General features: G+C 38.1%; 3 protein-coding genes across 5 annotated transcripts in view; 1 reads left to right on the top strand and 2 right to left on the bottom strand.

Annotated features, from left to right (window-relative positions):
- The window catches only part of LOC306867068 (kinesin-like protein KIF21A), a 50,424-nt gene extending 45,573 nt beyond the window's left edge, over positions 1 to 4,851 (bottom strand). For both annotated transcript variants that reach the window (XM_079412548.1, XM_079412549.1), the window contains exon 1: positions 4,640 to 4,851. In XM_079412548.1, the coding sequence (XP_079268674.1) occupies positions 4,640 to 4,683 (44 nt within the window). In that variant the 5' untranslated portion in view covers positions 4,684 to 4,851. The remainder of the gene's footprint in view (positions 1 to 4,639) is intronic.
- A 2,601-nt stretch (positions 4,852 to 7,452) lies between these two features.
- On the bottom strand, positions 7,453 to 20,454 carry LOC306866672 (proton myo-inositol cotransporter-like). 2 transcript variants are annotated; one of them, XM_079411954.1, is made up of 11 exons: positions 19,924 to 20,454; positions 18,531 to 19,019; positions 18,292 to 18,451; positions 16,614 to 16,819; positions 15,988 to 16,096; positions 15,346 to 15,509; positions 14,600 to 14,720; positions 12,847 to 12,972; positions 11,884 to 12,002; positions 11,649 to 11,801; positions 7,453 to 8,504 (listed from the first exon to the last, which is right to left on the bottom strand). In XM_079411954.1, the coding sequence occupies exons 2-11, from the start codon at positions 18,991 to 18,993 to the stop codon at positions 8,290 to 8,292; spliced, it is 1,836 nt and encodes a 611-aa protein (XP_079268080.1). In that variant the 5' UTR covers positions 18,994 to 19,019; positions 19,924 to 20,454; the 3' UTR covers positions 7,453 to 8,289. The 2 variants fall into 2 exon arrangements, with proteins under 2 accessions (XP_079268080.1, XP_079268079.1); XM_079411953.1 differs by having other exon boundaries at positions 19,876 to 20,176.
- Positions 20,116 to 20,527, top strand: part of LOC306866697 (leucine-rich repeat serine/threonine-protein kinase 2-like) — a 43,037-nt gene continuing 42,625 nt past the window's right edge. Inside the window, exon 1 of the mRNA XM_079411979.1 lies at positions 20,116 to 20,356. Within this exon, the coding sequence (XP_079268105.1) occupies positions 20,221 to 20,356 (136 nt within the window). The 5' untranslated portion in view covers positions 20,116 to 20,220. The remainder of the gene's footprint in view (positions 20,357 to 20,527) is intronic.

Below are 20,527 nucleotides of genomic sequence, written 5' to 3'. Positions count from 1 at the left end.
ACTGTTGTGCTGCTTCATATTTTTGTGGAAAATGTGATATCATTCAGTCTTGGGTAAGATTAAACAATATATTTTTCTTCAACAAGGTTGCATTAAATTGATTTAAGTGACAGTAAAGATATTTACATTTATTACGAATTACTTATATTTCAAATAAATGCTGTTCTTTAACTGAGAACCATTATAAAAACCATTATTAATAACTGATCACAAATAATAACTGATAATAATTAAGCAGCATTAAAATGATTTCTGAAGGGACGCTGAAGACTGGAGTAATGATGATGAAAATTCAGCTTTGATCACAGAAATAAATTACATTTTAAATAGAAAACCACTATTTTAAGTGTAATATTTCATACTATTATTGCTTTTACTATATTTTTGATCAAATAAATTAAATATTCTTTCAAATAAATAAATAAAAAGCCTTAATTATTTGATTTGTTCTGGTTCCAGTTACATTTTCAAATAAAGTGGCATGGATTCAGCAGTGATTGGAAGGTTACTGAACTAATAACACAAAGATGAACGTGATAAGGTGAAGATTGCAGTAAGTCTACAGTAATGTTTGCATTCTGTAGGAAGGCTGTAGGCAGTGAGGCGTGATGTGTTTACAGAAGCTGATCCAACAGCAGTCAAACATCGCTGATCTCAATGCATATATACAGTATGCATGTATCATGGCCCCTCACTGTGTTCCTGTAATTGTCTCGTGACCCACGATGAGACTGAAACACATTTAGAAACAGTATATGATGATATCTTAGCTTAATGTGCTCTAGATATAGACATACATTGGACTTTAAAAGCAGCACACTGTTTATTCACAGCCATTTGAGCTTGAGGGAATTTGATCAAATTTAGTCAAACTTGTGAGGCCAAACAAACAGAGATACAATGGACAAGGCACAGAAAGCAAGGACTCAAGCATGCGGGAAGTGAAGAGCAGTTCTCTGGGTGTGGTGAAATGTGGTAAAACCACCCCACGTCTGCTCTGCATAATATTGCTGCTTTCTAGACAATCTGCAATTACAGAGCAGAGATTCTGTTCCTGCCGCAGACCGGGAATACGTCCACATGGCTGCTGCTGTCTACGGGCGCATAGCTTTTGTGTCTGAAGGATGTGACCGTCACTGAGACTAACTAGACAGCTCTCCGTTCTGTTGACACATCAGCTTCAGCTCAAATGCTTAACATCTAGAAAAAATGAGTACCGGTGCAAAAATTTGAGCAAATTCGAGCAAAATAAGCTGAGCATTTCTGCAAACAGTGTAAACATTGGTATAATATTTATTATGAATGTGACGTCAATCTAGATTAACGAGAAGAAGCGCATCTGAGTCTCATTTCAGCAGTATCTGTGAGGCATGAGAGCAGGGCTTTTATTTCATCACACAATGACATTTGCTCACGCAAGAGCCGCTGACTCGCTGAAGAAAACTGCAGTGTCATCCACAGCTGCCTCTCCGACCCACGACCGCATCTTTGACAGGGAAAAACTTAAAGCAATGTTAAATTAGCTTAATAAATTAATTGATATTCATAATTAAACTTTTAAGAACAGTAGTGTCTTCAATTGCATATTATTTAAATAAAGCTAGTATTTATGTATTACAGTATTCACTTATTTATGCTATTGTCAACCTATTTGGTTTTTTCATGTTGCTGATGCCGTATTTTAATAACCAAATGCTGTAAGATTTTGAAATTTACACAATTTACCGGCCCGATCGATACACAATATCTGTTCTCTGTTCTCTATTATTGAGTTCAGTTTTCCTGTAACAGAAAACAGTCCAGACACTCAGACTCAAATATAGTCATTACTGTAAACTAGATTATTTGACTTTGTGACCAGTAAACAACAAAACGCATCTCTGTAGACGTCTGAAACAGATCTACCGCTCAGATCTTTCTTTCATTGATCATCTGTCAGTTAACTGTCTACTTTCAGCACAGAATGCCACTCAAACCAGTGACACACACACAGTTGAAATCCTCGGCTCTAAAGATGCGTTTCTGGTTGAAATTATGTCAGTGTTACATTGCTGTGGCTCTCTACCATGTGTGCATCTTCAGTTCTGCTGGATACTGCATGCTGATCATGTGGAATTTCACATTTTCATTTAATTTCAATGACATCCCCCTCCCATTCTCCTTGCCGTAAAAAGGTATGGTCACATTTCCTGTTCAGAGGTTGCATCAGAAATCACTTACTCTCTTCAGAATAAGCAATTACTTACCAACCAAAAAACATATGTCCTATACCGTATAAATGTGTGTATTTGATGGTGGAAACTTTGCATGGTTAGACACTGTTTTACTAATAAGAAAGTAATAAAATATAAAATTGTACTCATATAGCAAATTATATATAGCAAATATAGCAAAAAATAATTAGTTCATCGTATAAGTCATTAAATGCAAAGTGGTTGATCTAGTTGCCACGCATTTGTTCTACACATTTCTGTTATTCTAATTGTGCAGGTGAATCTTGACTTTCACGAATGATAGGAATACAGATCAACCAATTATAAACCAGTTCTCTGAAATAGCTCAAAGGTGCATCTCATGAATCTTCAGTTGGAAAGCATACAGACAGAGGACAACACAAGAGTTACAAATTCTGGCAGTGGATGAACATCCAGAAACATGTCCTAAGCTGAATTTGAGCAAAATCTGCATTGAGGACTTTTCCGCCCTTCACTCGAAACGTCAAATCACATGGATTCCTACTGGAGTTACTGGATTTTGCCAGCAGTAAATTCGACTGCACAGATCTATATTTATGCAACTACACCAACGCAGGCTTGTTATCAGTCTCACACATCTAAAAAAAATTAAAAAATAAAAACTGAAATTGAAATCTACACGCTAATACACACTATACTCATAATCACGCAATGCTGATGTTGTTAACATTAATAATTTGAGAATAAAGTATAACAATAATAGCAATTTGCACGGTTTGATGTGATATGAGCTAACCGATCGTTAGATTTAAACACCATTGGTAGCGCGATTTATTGTAATGTTTTTTTTCCTCAGTTGGTCAGAACAAACGTGGCAGACTTGTTACTTACTAGTTCAGATGGCAATATACGGTGGACATTCTTATGTGGGTCATATATTCCAAGACATAGGCTAGAATCGGTGATAGCGAAGTACAGTAAACATCCACTGACTGACTGCCACACATACTCCTCAAAACATTAGATTAATCCGCGCTGAAGCCGTGCCGGAGCACAACCCACGCAAACAAGATAATTCCGCACACAGCTGCAATTCCAGGTTTTCAAACAGAGGTGGCGACAAAGAGGCAAAACTTACAGCTTTAAATTAGCCTACTTAAAGGGATAGTTCACCCAAAAATGAAGATCCTGTCAGCATTTACTCACCCTCAAGTAGTTCCAAACCTGTATACATTTCTTTGTTCTTTTCTGACAAACACCAAAGGAAGATATTTTGAAGAAAGTTTGTAACCAGGCTGTTTTGGGGCACCATTGACTTCCATAGTAGGAATAAAAAAATACTATGGAAGTCCAGAACTGGTCTGTTCCCCACATTCTTCAGAATATCTTCCTTTGTGTTTGTCAGAAAAGAACAAAGAAATGTATACAGGTTTGGAACTACTTGAGGGTGAGTAAATGATGACAGGATTCTCCTTTTTTGGTGAACTTTAATCACATTACAGCCCTGACGTCAGTGAATTTCAGTCACAGTTGTGCGACACTCAATCGCCGTTTCCGGATCCCGTAATGAATGAATGATCGCAAAAAGTCAGCGACTTCTCTTATAAAACGGCTTTTTTTTGGGTGTAAATTCTAAAACTGGTTCAATCCAAAAGCAGTGTAGCCTCTCTTCCAGTGACATCTATAAAATAAAAAATAAAAATAAAAAGCCGTCATCTCCTTTCCGTTAGCATTAGCCGCTACGCTTTTTTTGGCTAAAGGTCGCAGGCTTGCCCTCTAGTGGCTTTGGTAAAGTGTCCATGCGTATATGCCAGAAGTCATCCGAGTACTTTTTGCCAACTCTTTTTTTGTTTGTTTGTTTTTTGAAAACTATGAATTCAGACATACTACTATTTTGGCATACAGACTTTCGCATACTTAATAGTAGGGAAGTATTCGATTTCGGACCGCGACAGCTTTTCACCGTATCTTTCCGTAAGAGCTGGCGAGGTCATTTGTAAATTTAATGTCTGGCTTCTGCTTCCAGCTATTTTTAGCAGGATTTTACTGCTTGATCATGCAAACTGGTCTGTCGAAAAATAAGGTGGATATGTGACATTGCTCCTGTTTGCCCCGCCCACTCAGAAATATCATTGGTCCAAAATCACGCAACAACGTAACTATGCACAACACATGAAATATCTTGTAGTTCAGCATTGTCAACATAGACAAATAAATTATTTGTTGCTGGAAACTTTCCATTGTTACATGATGTTAGGAGACCACGGTGGTACAGTAATAAGAAATTCAATTGACTGGTTTAGCAATTGGCACATAATTATTATAATGTAGTAGTGGAAACAAATCCTAATTTTCCCCCTGTTTCCATTGATTCTATGGTGAAATGTAATGGGCTGCAGCAGGTGACAGCGCATCAGTAACGCACACTAGAGCTCGTGCCCTACCTGAGCGCCACGCGCACTGTGCTCTCGTCCTGTCCGCTTGACATGATTAGATCTTCATCGATCGATGGATCCTGGAAGTGCGCAGCAGTGCTCGGCTCATACACGCATGAGCATGCACCCACTACAGCAGCGATGCATTGCGATCACGCGAGATCATTCGCTCGTGCAGCGATCCTGAGCGCGTCTTCGCTTCATGAAGACCCAGCCGCAATGCGTCACCAAACCACGCCTCCTGCAAGACCCCCTGGACGGTGACGTCACGCACGCATGCAAATCAGTCTGTTCGTCTTGATATTATAAGAGCTCTAGATCTTCCAGATTACTTCATATTGTGGGATATATCTGCAGAGATGCTGGTAAGCTTAAGTCATTTCAGTTCAATTTATTTTGAACGAATTATTTTATTTGGCATTATTATTAATCATATTTAATATTTTTATCAAGTAACTGAATTTCTTGTTATGATTTGATCAACAGTTGAATATTATTGAACAGAATAAATGATTGTATTATAAATAACAGTGCTGTCAAACGATTAATCGCATCCAAAATAAACGTTTTTGTTTACATAATATATGTATGTGTACTGTGTGTATTTATTATGTTTATAAATACACACACACACATGCATGTATTTAATCAACATATTTTGTTTATATATACATACATGTAAATACACATAAATGTTTTCAAAATATACAATGTCTGTGTGTGTATTTATAAACTTAATAAATATACACAGTACACATACATATATTATGTAAACAAAAACGTTTATTTTGGATGCGATTAATCGTTTGACAAGTAAGAAGTAGTAATAGCAGTAGTAGTAATACAATTAAATAAGTTTAGCAATAGTTTGCAATTACAGACATCTATTAATAATCACATTTCTAATTATTATGAACTGTTTTAAAGTTACTTTCATTTATCAGTGGCTAGGCAAACATAAATTATCTTAATAACTCTCTCTCTCTATATATATATACACATATATGCATTATGTTGTAATGCATTATATATTTTCATAAATAATCATAAGTTATAAGGCATTATAATATTTAAAGGTTTGTTTGTTATGTGTTTTAATGCATTATACTAAGTTGTAGCAATGAATTGATAAGTATTATAATTTATCATAACTGTGGATACAATTATGCATGAAATCATACAATGATAAGGTGCATTACAATGCATAATTAATGCATTAAAACTACTTTTATAATGCATTATATGCAAAAGCATTAAGTAAAGTGTTACCAAATAAAAATATAAATACCATATTTTATTAGCATTATATATGTTTTGTGCTCATGCTGTATCTGATGCAGTGGTGTTGTGCTTTGATTTTCACCACATCACATCTGTTTTCGAAGCAAGGATAAAAGCATTCACACATTACCATAATAATAGCACTGGCTAATTTAAATATTACCGTAAGCACATGTTTTACAGGCTGATGGGAAAATCCTTCCACAGTAAGGGGGTCTGGGGCAGTGTACTGTAGTAAAAACGGCCGAGTTCTCAATCTGTCACAGTTTCATTCCAAACTCAAAGCACTTTCAGCTGGAATGGCGTGTGAGAGCATAACAGTGCTGCTAACAGAGGTGACACAGTTCAGCCCTGGAGCTCCAGTGTCTTGACCTCCTGCCAAACTGCAGTGTCCAGTTACTCGCTCTCACATTACCACAGCAGAGACACACACTGAAGTACAGTATACACGGCGTACAGTACACTTCAGTTCCCCTCACCTTTGAGATCCAGTGCTGTTTGTGAGAAAACCAAAACCAGCGCTTCCTAATCTAGTAAATATAAGGGATAAAAGTGCCTGCTAAATGTATAAATGTAAACATAAAACAAGCCTAGTGTGAAACGTAGGTCATTTTAAGCAAATTGGATAAAATCTAATAAAACAGATTGTGAAAAATGATTCAAAAAATGTGATATTTAACTGAAGTGAATCTTTATATGATGGCCTTCTGTCATTCGATTACATCATGAAGTCATTGATTAACTAAAACTCTTAAAGCATGGAAGTCTCTCAGTGATGTGAAAATAATGATTCAGACGTTCCCACAATATTTCGTATGTAAAGTTATTGAAACGCAGAGGCTGGTGGGTGAGTGCTCTGCTCTGGGCTAAATGAGGGGTACAGAGGTCAAAGAGGGTCAGATCAGGACAGGACTGAACAGGTTTCAGCCTGACGGAGCTGAGACCACCAAACTCTGCAAGAGACAGACACAGCCAGCTTAAGACCCATTCAGAAATATTTATTCATCTGAAAATTTACAAATACAGCATTGATCAGCAGCAACTTCAACTTCATAGAGTGAACAGTAGCTAAATATTAAAATGTGGCTAAACCGCCTCAATGATTGACTGAGTATCGTGTCTTTCGGTTTAATATCGAGAAGCAAAAGTAACAAGTCAATCTAATCTGATGCATGTACCAAAACTTACCGAAAATGAGAACAGAATGAATGCACACAGAAGAAAATAAAACGTATAGAAACGTTTGATTTGAAACAATTCGTTTGAAACCAATTTCAATAAATACAAAAGAACAAACGATTAATCCAAAATAAAAGTTTTTGTTTACATAATGTGTTCTGTGTATATTTATTATATATATATATATATAAATACACACACACATGCATGTATATATTTCTGAGAAATACGGTATTTTTATATATTAAATGCAATTATTTATTATATAAATATAAATATAGACATGTAAATATTTTCTAAATATATACTGTATGTGTGTATTTATATGCACATAATAAATATACACAGAACACACATATATTATGCAAACAAAAACTTTTATTTTGGATTCAATAAATTGTTTGACAGCATTAAACAAACATTTTTAAGTAGAAAGACTGAAAGAGTATATTTTGTAAAACATACTCCAATAACATAATACCAGTATCATTAGGTCTAAAAACATGTTTAGAGTGTATACCAGAGAAAATGACTAAACAAAAGAAGAGAATCCAAACCACAAATGAAGCTACCGCTATGATCCTTCAGTTTGATTCTGAATGGATCTTCAAGTCCACATACAAGGTCATCATTACTGCAACTGCAGCAGAGAGAGAGAAAACTAATCAGTAGTGTGAGTGAAGTTGATTTGATCTCTTATGTGAGATCAGTATGAGTTTTCCACACAACTTGAAGTAGATTGAAGCTCTTCTAAAATCAGAAAATTATTTCAATTTGTTGAAAAACAAAAGGTTTTAAGGAGTGTAAATGACGACATTTTCACTTTTGTGTAAACATTCATTAAAAGATTAGTATCAGAATTTCAGAAAGAGTCTGCTCAAAAGTCTGCTCAGTTTATTAAAGTATATGCACATGGGTCACACTCCAGAGCACTTATTCGGATAACAATCTCACTTCCTGTTTTCATGGATCCAGACAGCCTTCACTTAAGTAAACGACGCATTTGCCTACAACACTACTAATCTGTACATGTCCAAATACGATCACCGCAGAAATATCAGATGATATCTTGATGCTCATCAAGCATCAGTAGTTCAATTGACACAATTGTGGTTTTGAAACATGAGTCAACTAGAACGTTGAATCTCTGGAATGGAAACCACAGCGTCCCTCACACCACGAATCATCTTCATCAGTGTCTATTCATCATCAGTAACATCTTCATCAGAGCGGTAGTTTCCTCCCTTTACCCGGCTGTAATGAATGCTCTGACTGCCGCCGGCTCCACAGCTGCACAGCTGTCTCCCGAACAGAGACTCGATCTCCTCCAGACGCAGACCCTTGGTCTCCGGCAGACAGCCCACCACAAACACAAGGCCCAGCAGAGCCAGACCAGAGTACAGGAAGAACGCACCTGGACAAAGGAGACATTCACACTGAAATAAATAGAATCTCATTTACAATAAACACATTTCAGCAATAGTCCCCATACAAGTATAGATCACATTCTGTTTATTTCATTAACTGATTATTGTGAAATTGTGGTGTTTGATAAGTCAAAACCAGCCTAAGCTGGTTGGCTGGTCTTAGCTGGAAGTAGCTGGTTGGTCAGATTGTCTCCCAGCCTGGCCTGCTAAAGAAATGGTCAAAACCCTCTATAACCAGCTGCAAATCAGTTAGGATCAGGCTGGAAGTCCAGCTAAAACAATCTTAGGCTGGTTTTAGCAGGGGGGTGGTGGGGGGTGGGGTGTTCCCTGCAGAGAAGCTTGATTACTACAATTAGGGTAAGTGATTTGAACAAACCCCAAAACTTATGTATTAAACTTTGGTGAGTACAGCATTGTTTTGTGCTATGGTTATAAATTAATGTACAACCACCTAAAACACCCTAGCAACCCCAAAACAACAGCTTATCAACCTCTCAGAACACCCAAGGAACCACTCTGAACTATTTAATAACTGCATAGCAGCTCACCAAAAACACTCAAAACACCTTAGTAACAATTCAGCCAGAAAACTCCCTAGCAACATGCTAGCAACCACCCCATCAAGTGCATAGCAACTACTCAAAACAACCTAATTGAATTAAATGACAACAAGCTAAAAACAATTAACTACCCACCTAGAACACCCTAGCAACCCCAAAGCAATTACCCAAATGCTACACCTAGAACAAAAACTCTAAAAACTGCATCGCAATGCACATAAAACTTTCAGAATACTTTATAAACCATTCAACTAGAACAAACAAGCACCAACATAGCAAGTCCCTAGCAACTGCAAAGCAATGCAAACAATCACTTGAACACCGTCAGTGGTGTAGCAACTACCCAGAACAACCTAACAGCTGAATGACAACATACTTAAAACACATGAGCCCCAAAGAAACTCTAGCAACAACCCGAACACTGTAGCAGCCACATAGCAACACCCTATCAACCACTCAGATCAACCAAGAAACCACAGAGCAACTAGAACACCCTAGAAAATCCAAACAAACTGCAAAGCAACAAGCAACTAGCTGAACACATTATCAACAGAATAGCAATGACTCAAAACCACCTAGCAACTGCATGACAAGTTTATAAACACTCAGAACAACTTAATAACCTTAGAACGTGCCTGACAAACACACATGACACCCTATTAATGACAAAATAATGTTCTAGCAACCTCCCAAGCCAACCCAGCAACCACATAACAACATACATTCAAGCAACCCTAACAATGCCCTGGAAACCACACAGAATGCCCAAGCAACCACCCAGAACAATTTAAAAACTGCATAACAGCACACCAAAAACCCTCAAAACACCTTAGTAACAACTCACAGAGCAACCAAAAAAAACTGCATAGCAACATATACCTAACACATTAGCAACCACCCAACAACAACACCCTAGCAACTGCAAAGCGACATGAAAACACCTGAACACCCATCAACTGCTTAGCAACTACCCAGGACAACCTAACAACTGCATGATAACATACTTAAAAAGAACCACCTAACTAGAACGTCGTCAACTGTACAGCAACACTCTGGCAACCACCCAAACACACTATCAACTGCACAGCCTCTCAGAACAACCTAGTAGCTGTAGGCCTATAACAACAGGTTTATAAACACTCAGAACATCTTAACCTCAGAAATTCCCTGACAAAGAACACCTTAGCAACAACTAATAATGCTCTAGCAACCATCGAGAGCACCCAAGCCACCACCAAAACCAACCCAGCAACCACATAACAACACACATTCAAGAAACACTAGCAATGCCCTGGAAACCACACAAAACATCCAAGCTACAACCCAGGACAATATACAAAACTGCATAGCAACATACACCAAACACCTTAGCAACCAAGCCAACAACAACACCCTAGCAACCACATAACTCTCTAGCAACTGCAAAACAACATGCAATAAACACCTGAACACCCATCAACTGCATAGCAACTACCCAGAACAACCTAGCAACTGCATGATAACATAGGAACCACCTAACTAGAACACCGTCGACTGTAAAACAACCCTCTAGCGACCACTCAAACACCCTACCAACTGCTCAGCTACCCAGAACAACCTAGCAACTGCATAGCAACCACCTCATGATTTTAGCTGGTGATGGAATCTGTATTAGGGCTGGGCGATATGTCAAAAATATCTTATCGATAATCACCGTAAAAAAATATATCGCGATATCCGATAATATCGTCTACCCATGTTATTTAAGTTCATCATGCTGAAGTTGGGACATTCTGGAAGTGATTGTAAGAATGATAAATGCATGCTGATGTCATTAATAAATGCCTCATTCATTCATTTAATATTGTGAATTAAATATGCCTATTTTCTGATGTTTCTCTTTCTTTTTGGCATTATCACCTGTGTAGACATTTCATGATGGTAAGTTTAATTTCCTTGAATATAACAATTGTTGCGTTGTTTTTAAACTTGTAGTCAAGCTATAACGTAGGCTATTTGATATTTATCAAATATGACAAAAATCATGCAGGGATTAAAAACTAATTCTGAGCGAAAACGTTTAAGCTTTTTTTCTTTTCTGGTAGCCTAGTTCAGAGGTCTCATTTGGCCCGTTTTTAACGAAATAAAGATAACTGCTTTTTATTTAGAAGCGGGATCATTTAAATTTCATTTTTTGTATTTAAATTTTTATAGTTTTTATTTTATTAATCAAAATACAACGAGGACTTTACAACGTGGACTTTGTGTGTGTGCGCACACACACCATCTGATCTGATCTCAAACATTGGAAGAGCTTTTCGATTCCCAACCCTCCTACTAAATTATTTCATTCTTGAATGCAAAAAGACCTGTATGGTCACTATGGGGTCATGTAAAATTTTTGATCTTTTTTTTTTTTTTTTTTTTTATAAAACCGATAATCGTCTTTTACCTAACTGTTGACATCGACATTGCGATACTTACAAGACATTGTCGATATACGATAATATCGTCATATCGCCCAACCCTAATCTGTATAGCACATAAACACTGTTACGGTGTTCAGGGTTGTGCGTGTGTAAGGTGTTGTACCGTAGTATGTCAGGTACTGGGCCACATGGAGGAAGGTCAGAGACACAAGGACGTTACAGATCCAGTTGACCCCAGCAGAGCAGGCGTTCCCTGTGCTCCGAGCCCACAGCGGATAGATCTCAGAGTTCACCGTCCACGGCATAGGACCCATACCTGCTCCAACACACAAACTGTCATCAGGCATTATGATCATTAACGGCTACTTTAAGCTCCAATGAACTGAGAAAACTCTCACCTGGAGCAAAGGCGGCCAGATACAGAATGAGACCCAGCAGAACAATCCAGGAGTAAGATGTTGGGCAGTAGTTATAGGCCCAGAATACACCTGCACTCTCCTGCGTGCCATTGGAACACCTCAATAAGACATCAACAAGACAAGACTTAAACTTTTAGATTAACATTTAGTTTAAGCTTGCAGTTTGTAACATAGCTATCCTTCAATGTAAACAGTCTGCAATGTTATTAATTAAAAAATAAGCATGGTAAATAAAAATATTGTCTCTCAAAAGAAAGAGTCGACTCTGAACCGCCTTAAGTCATCATATTTGATATGATATGTACCTAATGCAGCTTTAGGTTTCCAGGTAAACCACGATATTACCGTCTTACTGAAATAGTTCTGATAATTCGCTGTGAACCCACTATTTCCTAAGAATGTGTCAATTAATGTAGACTGTTGTTGTTCTAATTACTTCGTTTAATAATAATGTAGACATATTCCGGTTTACAAACTGTATTGTTTCATCAGTTAGTCATGTTAGCACTCGGCTAACGTATCCTCCATTATTGTTTTGTTTAGTGTTCATGGTTTAGCAGCTAAACTGTAGCTGTGGCCACGATTCACTTGTGTTAAAATGTTATGTCATTATTTTAAGAACGGATTGGAGCACTATATTATTGTTTTATGTAAATCTGCATGCTTTGTCAATGGTAGCAATCACTATTGCTCATGTACTCCTCTCTGTACCAATCACAACAGATTTGGCCATCTGACCAATCAGAGCAGAGTAGGCTTATGGAAGGGAGGGGTTTACAGACCTTAAACTCAGAACTACTTCAAACTAATTTCATTAATATGATTCAGTTTTTTTTAAATATACTTTTAAAACTTGAAGTACACCACAAGCACACATGCAGTACAATTAAATACACTTTCTTTTTGACAAGGCCGGAGACTTGCATACAGTAGAGGTATTACCTGCCCGCTGCAGCTGCTTCAGTGCTGGCCGCGTCCACAGGCATGCATGAGGACTCAACCACAGCCGTGCCATTCTTACCATAACAGAAACCACAATCTGGATTCAACATGCAGGATTCACAGAACCTTTAATGTACAGACAGAAACAAACTCCAGTCACGCTAGCGGCACCATTATCTGTAAAAAAAGATGGACGACGCGTCTCCGCTTCCTTCCACAATAGAAAAGTGAAGCGAATGCATCTCAGTGTGGCTGCTGCCATCTTGAGTAAATGGCATCATTTGGAGCCAGAGTCTGCGCAGTAGTGTCCTGAGGCGGAGCCGCGGAATCAAACTCCCGCAGACCCAATCCACCATAACGACACGCCCCTTTTTAGAGCATCAAATTACTAGCTAAAATCAAACTTATCACAAAAACGAACAATTGAACATACTGTATATCAGCGTGATAACAACTACCTTAAAGGAACACTCCACTTCTTTTGGAAATAGGGTAATTTTCCAACTTAAAAAAAGAGTTAAACAGTTGAGTTTTACGGTTTTCGAATCCATTCAGCCGATCTCCGGGTCTGGCGATAGCACTTTTAGCTTAGCTTAGCATAGATCATTGAATCGGATTAGACCATTAGCATCTCGCTCAAAAATGACCAAGAGTTTCGATATTTTTGCTATTTAAAACTTGACTCTTCTGTAGTTACATCGTGTACTAAGACTGACGGAAAATGAAACGTTGCGATTTTCTAGTCTGATATGGCTAGGAACTATACTCTCATTCCGGCGTAATAATCAAGGAACTTTGTTGCTGTACCGTGGGTGCAGCAGGTGCAATGATATTACGCAGCGCCTGAAGGTAGTCCCGAGCTATATCATAACTAGTTACCTAGCTGGGGACTACTTTCAGGCGCTGCATAAAACTCAACTGTTGAACTCTTGGGGACTTGGAAAATTAGCCTATTTCCAAAAAAAGTGGAGTGTTCCTTTAAATGACCAAAACCATATTTCGGAAAATTGTACTGGAAGTGTAATTTATTTTTTTATTTTGACTAGTCCTATTCGTTTACATGGAGAGGGCGGGGTTTATGACCTGTACTGCAACCAGCCACCAGGGGGCGATCATAGAGCCCGCCGCTTCACTTTTCAGGACGAGTGAGACACACCCGAGCAGCACATTCAAAATACAGTTATAGAGTTAATGGAGAGCAACCTTTCAGATTCCTGAAGTAAAAATCCTATTCATTTTTTTCCACAGAGAGATTAATTTTAATAATTGATTGCATAAAAAACTTCCAAAACACAGCTCTAAGATTAAATAGATGGTTCAAATCAATATGAAAATTCTGTCATCCTTTACTCACCATAAAACTTGACATTGTTTTTCATTTTTTGGGTGGAATATCCCTATAAGTGCTAATATAAGCTTCTGTAAAAGCCACAAGCAAGTGTGATTTATTATTATTTTTTTAATAAAACTGATTAATAGTGTTATTCCGGCTAAAGAACTAGACTACTCATAATCCTGAAAAGAGCTCCACCAATCAGAGAAGTTGTTGTTACCATAAGAATGAGAAAGCACTCAGTGGCATGTTCCCTCTCAGAAGTATTGTAGATGATATAATTGAGTCTTTTTACCTCTCAAACTACTTTTATATTTGTAAATCTGAAGTTATCTTCAAAATACTTTTTTTCCTATTTGCATAGACCTTATTCTGGTACAATCCGAAGGTCAATCTAGTCTTCTCAAAAGCAAAACTCACCCATATGTAATGCAGGTGGAGTTGTGGAAGGAGGGGTCATTGGGGTGAAAGGTCACAGGTGGAGAGGCCTGAGCCGAGAGCAGGAAACCCGCAGCGAGAACCATCAGACTTACAGCAGTACCTGAGTAATTCACAGCACACCGTCATAACAATACTACTGTACATACTTCAGTCTGTTAAAGTGCCCCTACTATGGATTTTTGAAAATGATCTTTCATGCAGTGTGTAACACAGCTCTAAGTGAATGTAAACAATCTGCAAGTTTCAAATCTGAAAGTGCACCGTGTATAAAGTCATTGTCTCTCAAAAGAAAGAGTCGACTCTAAGTCATTGAAACGAGTCGTTTTTAAAACGAATTCCAAGCCGTAAGGTCAACATGAAACATTAGCATATTCCCGCCCACTTGTTGCACGCACAGACCGTTAAATATAGCTGTTTCCCCGGCAGCACTGGACTCACAAACACTGCTTTAAATTCAATCGACCATTCGGACCAATCACCGCAGATTAGCGTCACGCAAAGGAGGGGTTTGGAAAAATGTATCATTGAACGAATCGGTTGCGAGTCGTTGAGCAATTCAGGTAAAAATAAATGCATAATATAAGACAATGAGTGTTTTATAAGACAAGTGTTTTTTGACCTTGCATGCATGTCAACCTGTTGTTGAGGACTCCCAAAACCAAAATATGAACCTTTAATTACGCTTTAATAAGGACCTGTGTCTACGGCTGTATTTGAATCTTCACCTAGTATGCTGCCCAGGGTCAGCTTCCTGCGGCCCACCCTCTCCACGAGACACACGCCTACCAGAGTAAACAGGAAGTTGGTGAAGGCTGTGGCAGCAGCCAGCCAGATGGCCATCTGATCATCCTGTACTCCAGACATCTGCAGTATGGTGGCGCTGTAGTACCTGCAGCATTCAGAGAGATCATTTCATTCTTAAAATAGACATTACTGTTATATAATTGGTAATTGTAGTCCTAGGTAATGTTCAAAATGGCTATTGATGCTACTCCTGCAGTGTGCAGTGATATGCATACTACTAGTTTACACTGTTGCATATTGTTTCACATACTATTCTGAAATAAGAATGCAGTATACTATGGAAGCTTGCCATTTTTAATCTTATAATTCTGACTTTTCTCAGATTTGTGGGTTAATATATCACAATCGCAAGTTCTAAACTCATAATTGAGTTCACATTGTAATTCTGTATTTTTTTTTAGGCAGGACTTTTTTCTTGCAATTATGTGTTTGTATCTTGGAATTCTTACAATTATGACAACTGCGAATATAATTATCGTTAAAGCTATTGTTCTTGGTGTGAACGGGTCTTTAGTCATATTACCAGAGAGTCAAATGGACTCAAATGCGCTGTAGTAACCTACATGACCGTGTTGATTCCCGAGAGCTGCTGGAACATCTGTAGGCCACAACCTACGATCAGAGCACGACGTGCTGGAGCGAACGTCAGGATACGCCACAACACCGGACCCTCTAGAAGATAACCAATCAATCAGTGACAATTATATCATCATTTTATTCAATTATCATAGAGATTACACAGTTTTGACAACTTAATTTCTAGCCATTTATGATTACTTGATTAGGATTTGTAAAAATTATTTTGATTCTGGTTCATCAAAAGTACTATAAAGAACAATAACGTTGGTTTTCAAGGTTGAATCACTTTATTGCATTTCTCAATTCTAAGTTGCTTGGATAACCATCTGCTAAATGAATATAAATGTAAATGATTCACTCAAAAACAAAGCTACATCTGATATCTCTATGGCCTAGAACAGTGGTTCTCAAAGCTCTCCATGAAGTACCCCAGCACTGCATGTATGTCTCCCTATGTCTGACACACCCACTTCAGGTCTTGCCGTCTTCACTAATGAGCTAGATAGATGAGGGAGACATACAAAATGTGCAGGGCTGGGGTACTCCAGGACAGGTTTGAGAACCACTGGCCTAGAAAATACAATTTCAAATATTTTCTGCATGATCTCACCTCCAGCATCAATCTTCTCCTCCTCAATGCTGCTCCGTATGCTTTCATACTCTTCATCCACATTTACACCGCCGCGGATTCGACTGAGCACCAGCCGAGCATTCTGGGTATCTCCTTTCTGCAGGAGCCAGCGAGGACTCTCCGGGAGGAAGAGGAACCCCAGGAACTGCAGCGCAGCAGGAACAACTGACAAACCCAACATATACCTATACATCAACACAAACATGATTTCAAAACCAGGTTCTTATGAAACACTTTTATATCTCACATTCACATTCTCTACTTTTCCTGCAGAATGTCTGAATGTGACTTTTTGTTGTATATAATATGTGACCCTGGACCACAAAAGCAGTCTTAAGTAGCAGAGTTATATTTGTAGCAATAGCCAAAAATACACTGTATGGGTCAAAATTAACCTTTTTTTCTTTTATGCAAAAAATCATTAGGATATTAAAGATCATGTTCCATGAAGATGACATTTCCTACCATATATACACCAAAACTTCATTTTTGATTAGTAATATGCATTGCTAAGAACTTCATTTGGACAACTTTAAAGGCGATTTTCTCAATATTTAGATTTTTTATCGAATCTCAGCCAACTGTTGTCCTATTTTTATACCTATTTTCTTGTTTTCAGACGATGTATAAATCTCAATTTAAAGAAACTGACACTTATGACAGGTTTTGTGGTCCAGGGTCACATATCTATAGTTTAATATAAACGTTTTACACATATTTAGGTATAAGTGATATGTGCGTATGTAATATATTTATATAGTAGTTGCCATTATTATGCAGTAACTGATGTGTTCTGACAATTTCTGTTGTTTTATATACATATTATATACATATAATTGAATATACTGTATATTTAACTCAGTCAATCTGAAAAGTAATAGCACCAGTGTTTTATTGTTAACTAAAACTAAAACCGTTAGAATTGTTTTTGTTCATCGAAATAAAGTAAAATATAAATAGATAAATTATAAATTAGATGAGAACTTTAATTAAAATGCTTTGAAAAAAAAGTAATATATCCCCAGATTTCACAGACAAGGCTTAAGCCTAGTCCTAGACTAAAATGTAATTCTGAGCCGTTTCAACTGAAATAAACTTGCTCTGACTGATCTTAAATATATCAGTGCCTTTGTTTTGTCTCAAGATGCACATCAGTAATGTATTTTCTAAGCATGTTTAGAAAAATGACTTAAATGTCCTAATTGAACTATGTCCTAATCCTGGTTTAGGCTAAGCCCTGTCTGTGAAACCGGGCCTAGAATAATAAAATATACTAAAAAAAACTAATACATAAAATGACAAAAGCACAAAACAAAATTACGAAAATTTTAAATAAAAAAAATCTGAAAATAAAAGCTAATTCAAAATATCAATAAATGTGATATGCTAAAAATAACATCGTAACACCTTTCTAATATTGACTACTTATTTGCATACATTTTATTTAATAATAAATTAACTAAATTCTTAATTTATTTTTATTAAATCATTGTTTAATTACTATTATTATTTTTTATTACAAATTCTATTGGGTTGCAGCATCTTGGCCACTCAGTGCAAACAATTCAGACCTCGTGGGTGGCAAACATATGCCAGTAGCACAGTAAAATCTTTTAGAAAGACAGATTTAAGAGGTAAAATTTCAGTTTTTACTCACCTCCAGCCGTCACGGGGCAGGTAGCTAAAGGCCCCGTCCACCACGCTAGCTATGAACTGCCCACCGGTGATAAACAGAGTGTTAATGGTGACCAGCTGACCTCGGAGTTGAGAAGGGGACACCTCAGCGATGTAGACGGGCACGGTCATAGACGCAATTCCTAAAACACACAGGACATTAAAAAAAACGATAAGCCACACAAACTGAATTCAAACAGCTTTACTCTATATATAACTCACCTATCCCGAGCCCAACCGTAAGCCTCCCACACAGAAGAACCTCTTTGTTTTGTGCGACGCTCATGATGATTCCTCCAGCAGAGAAGATGAAGCTGGCGAGCAGTATGCAGATCCTCCGGCCGTAGAGCCCGTTGAGATACCCTCCAACCAGGGAAGAAACAGCCGCGGCACCAACAGTGATGGACACCAGCAGCTCCTGCCACAGAGGGCTGAGGTTCATCTCCCTCTTGAGCAGGAGCATGGCTCCAGACACCACTCCTGTATCATAGCCAAACAGGAATCCACCCAGAGCCGAGAAAAAAGCCAGGGTGTAGACGAAACATGGAGAGCCGTGCTGGGCAGACCGGATCTGATGTGTGGATGTGGGCGAGTCATGATCTTGGTTGTTGGCCTGGACATCAGATGGGGTCTTTATCAAGCTCCTCTCGTCCTCAACTCTCCCATCTCCAATCAGCTTCTCCATTCTCTGCAGCTTATGCACATTGTCTCCTAAATCACAAAGGAAACACCTTGAGATCATCACATGATCAACATTAACAAAAGCCATGTAACCCAACCCAGTATGACCACGTTGGCATTGCACACACCTCAAACCACAAGAGTGAACATCTACAAATCAATTCTTTAAATGTCTAGAGATCTTTATGAGGGGTTTATTTATAACACGTGTACTGTACCGCAAAATCAATCTGATTTTTTTTTTGTCGAAAATATCATACAAACACTAGTTTATTGTGTGATTCGCAGTGATTAGCGAGCGCAGTTGTTCTTTTGAATCGGTTCTGGTTAATGACTCAGTCGAACCGATTAGATTTTTGTTCGTGAATCAGACGTTTTGCATTATCTATACAATGCATGTTAACATATCGTGGTGGCATACAGTGTATTTTAGCACATAAACGCACGATTAAATGCACACGGCAGACGTTTGAGCACAATGAATCAGTGAATCACTTTGGGATTCGGTTCGCTAAACGAACCGATTCGATTAAATGAATTCGATTTTTCGAGTCAACCCCAAATAAAAGAGGCTCTGTGCAGCAAAAGCTAGCGAAATCGCTTCATTTAGTGTGTCGTACAGTGTGAAATGTTTCATCGACTATAAACGCAGCGATATCTCGGGCTATATATGTAACTGTTACTAACTTGGCTCCAACAAAATCGAAATTAAAAGGGTCGCGAAATAAATTTTACGTTTAGATGAATGCTTTTATGTTTATTTTCAGATTTGTATAATATTGATTGATAAAAAAATGAAAATGCACAACTTCCTCTGTGCACACATCGACTGTAACAACAGCTAACTTAACGCGTTTTAAAAATGCACAATAGACGTGATGCTTACCTATATGCATGTGAATAGATTAAAATGCGTTGTCCTTCTGTAACCTACCAGCAACACGCTTTTCTCGGTGCCTTTGCTTTGACAGTCGCTCAATCCTCCTCCGCTTGCTTTGTGCTCAAACAGGAAGTTTGTGAATTCTTCCAGTCATATGATTCATAACGCATCCGCGAACATGACCGAGAATGAAATCGGGAACCAAAGCCTAGTCATTTCAGTCTTTACTCTATCATAACTCATGTTGCATAAACATGGCAGAAGAGCTCGTGCGCTGTGAAACAGATGATGATGGTCAGTGAGTATCAGAAGGGGGTTTAAGCTTCTGATTGATGTCAGATACAGAAGAGCATGGCTGATAAAGAGGAGCTAGGGATCAGGCTGAAGAAGCTGCTGGTGAGGTTGAATCTTCAAGAGGGGAAGCAGCTGGGCACCATGGTCCAGATCATACAGGACCTCCTGTTCCTGTCCCATACGGATCACTGTGGTGAGTTATGACCACTGAAAGAGTGTAGCTGGTGCTTTCTTATCATCTCTGATGCATGTTTTAATATATTCATAGACAGCTATGCAAACGTTCAGAATGGACCCCCTCTGTGTGCCTTTCCCAGTGGGACATCTGCTGGGGTATTTTTAGACCTGTGCTCTTCTTTTGTCC

Source organism: Barbus barbus, assembly GCF_936440315.1.
Source record: "Barbus barbus genome assembly, chromosome: 48".
Classification (NCBI taxonomy): domain Eukaryota; kingdom Metazoa; phylum Chordata; class Actinopteri; order Cypriniformes; family Cyprinidae; genus Barbus; species Barbus barbus.
The sequence above is the reverse complement of the archived record's forward strand: the minus strand, read 5'-3'. Positions and strand labels throughout refer to the sequence as shown.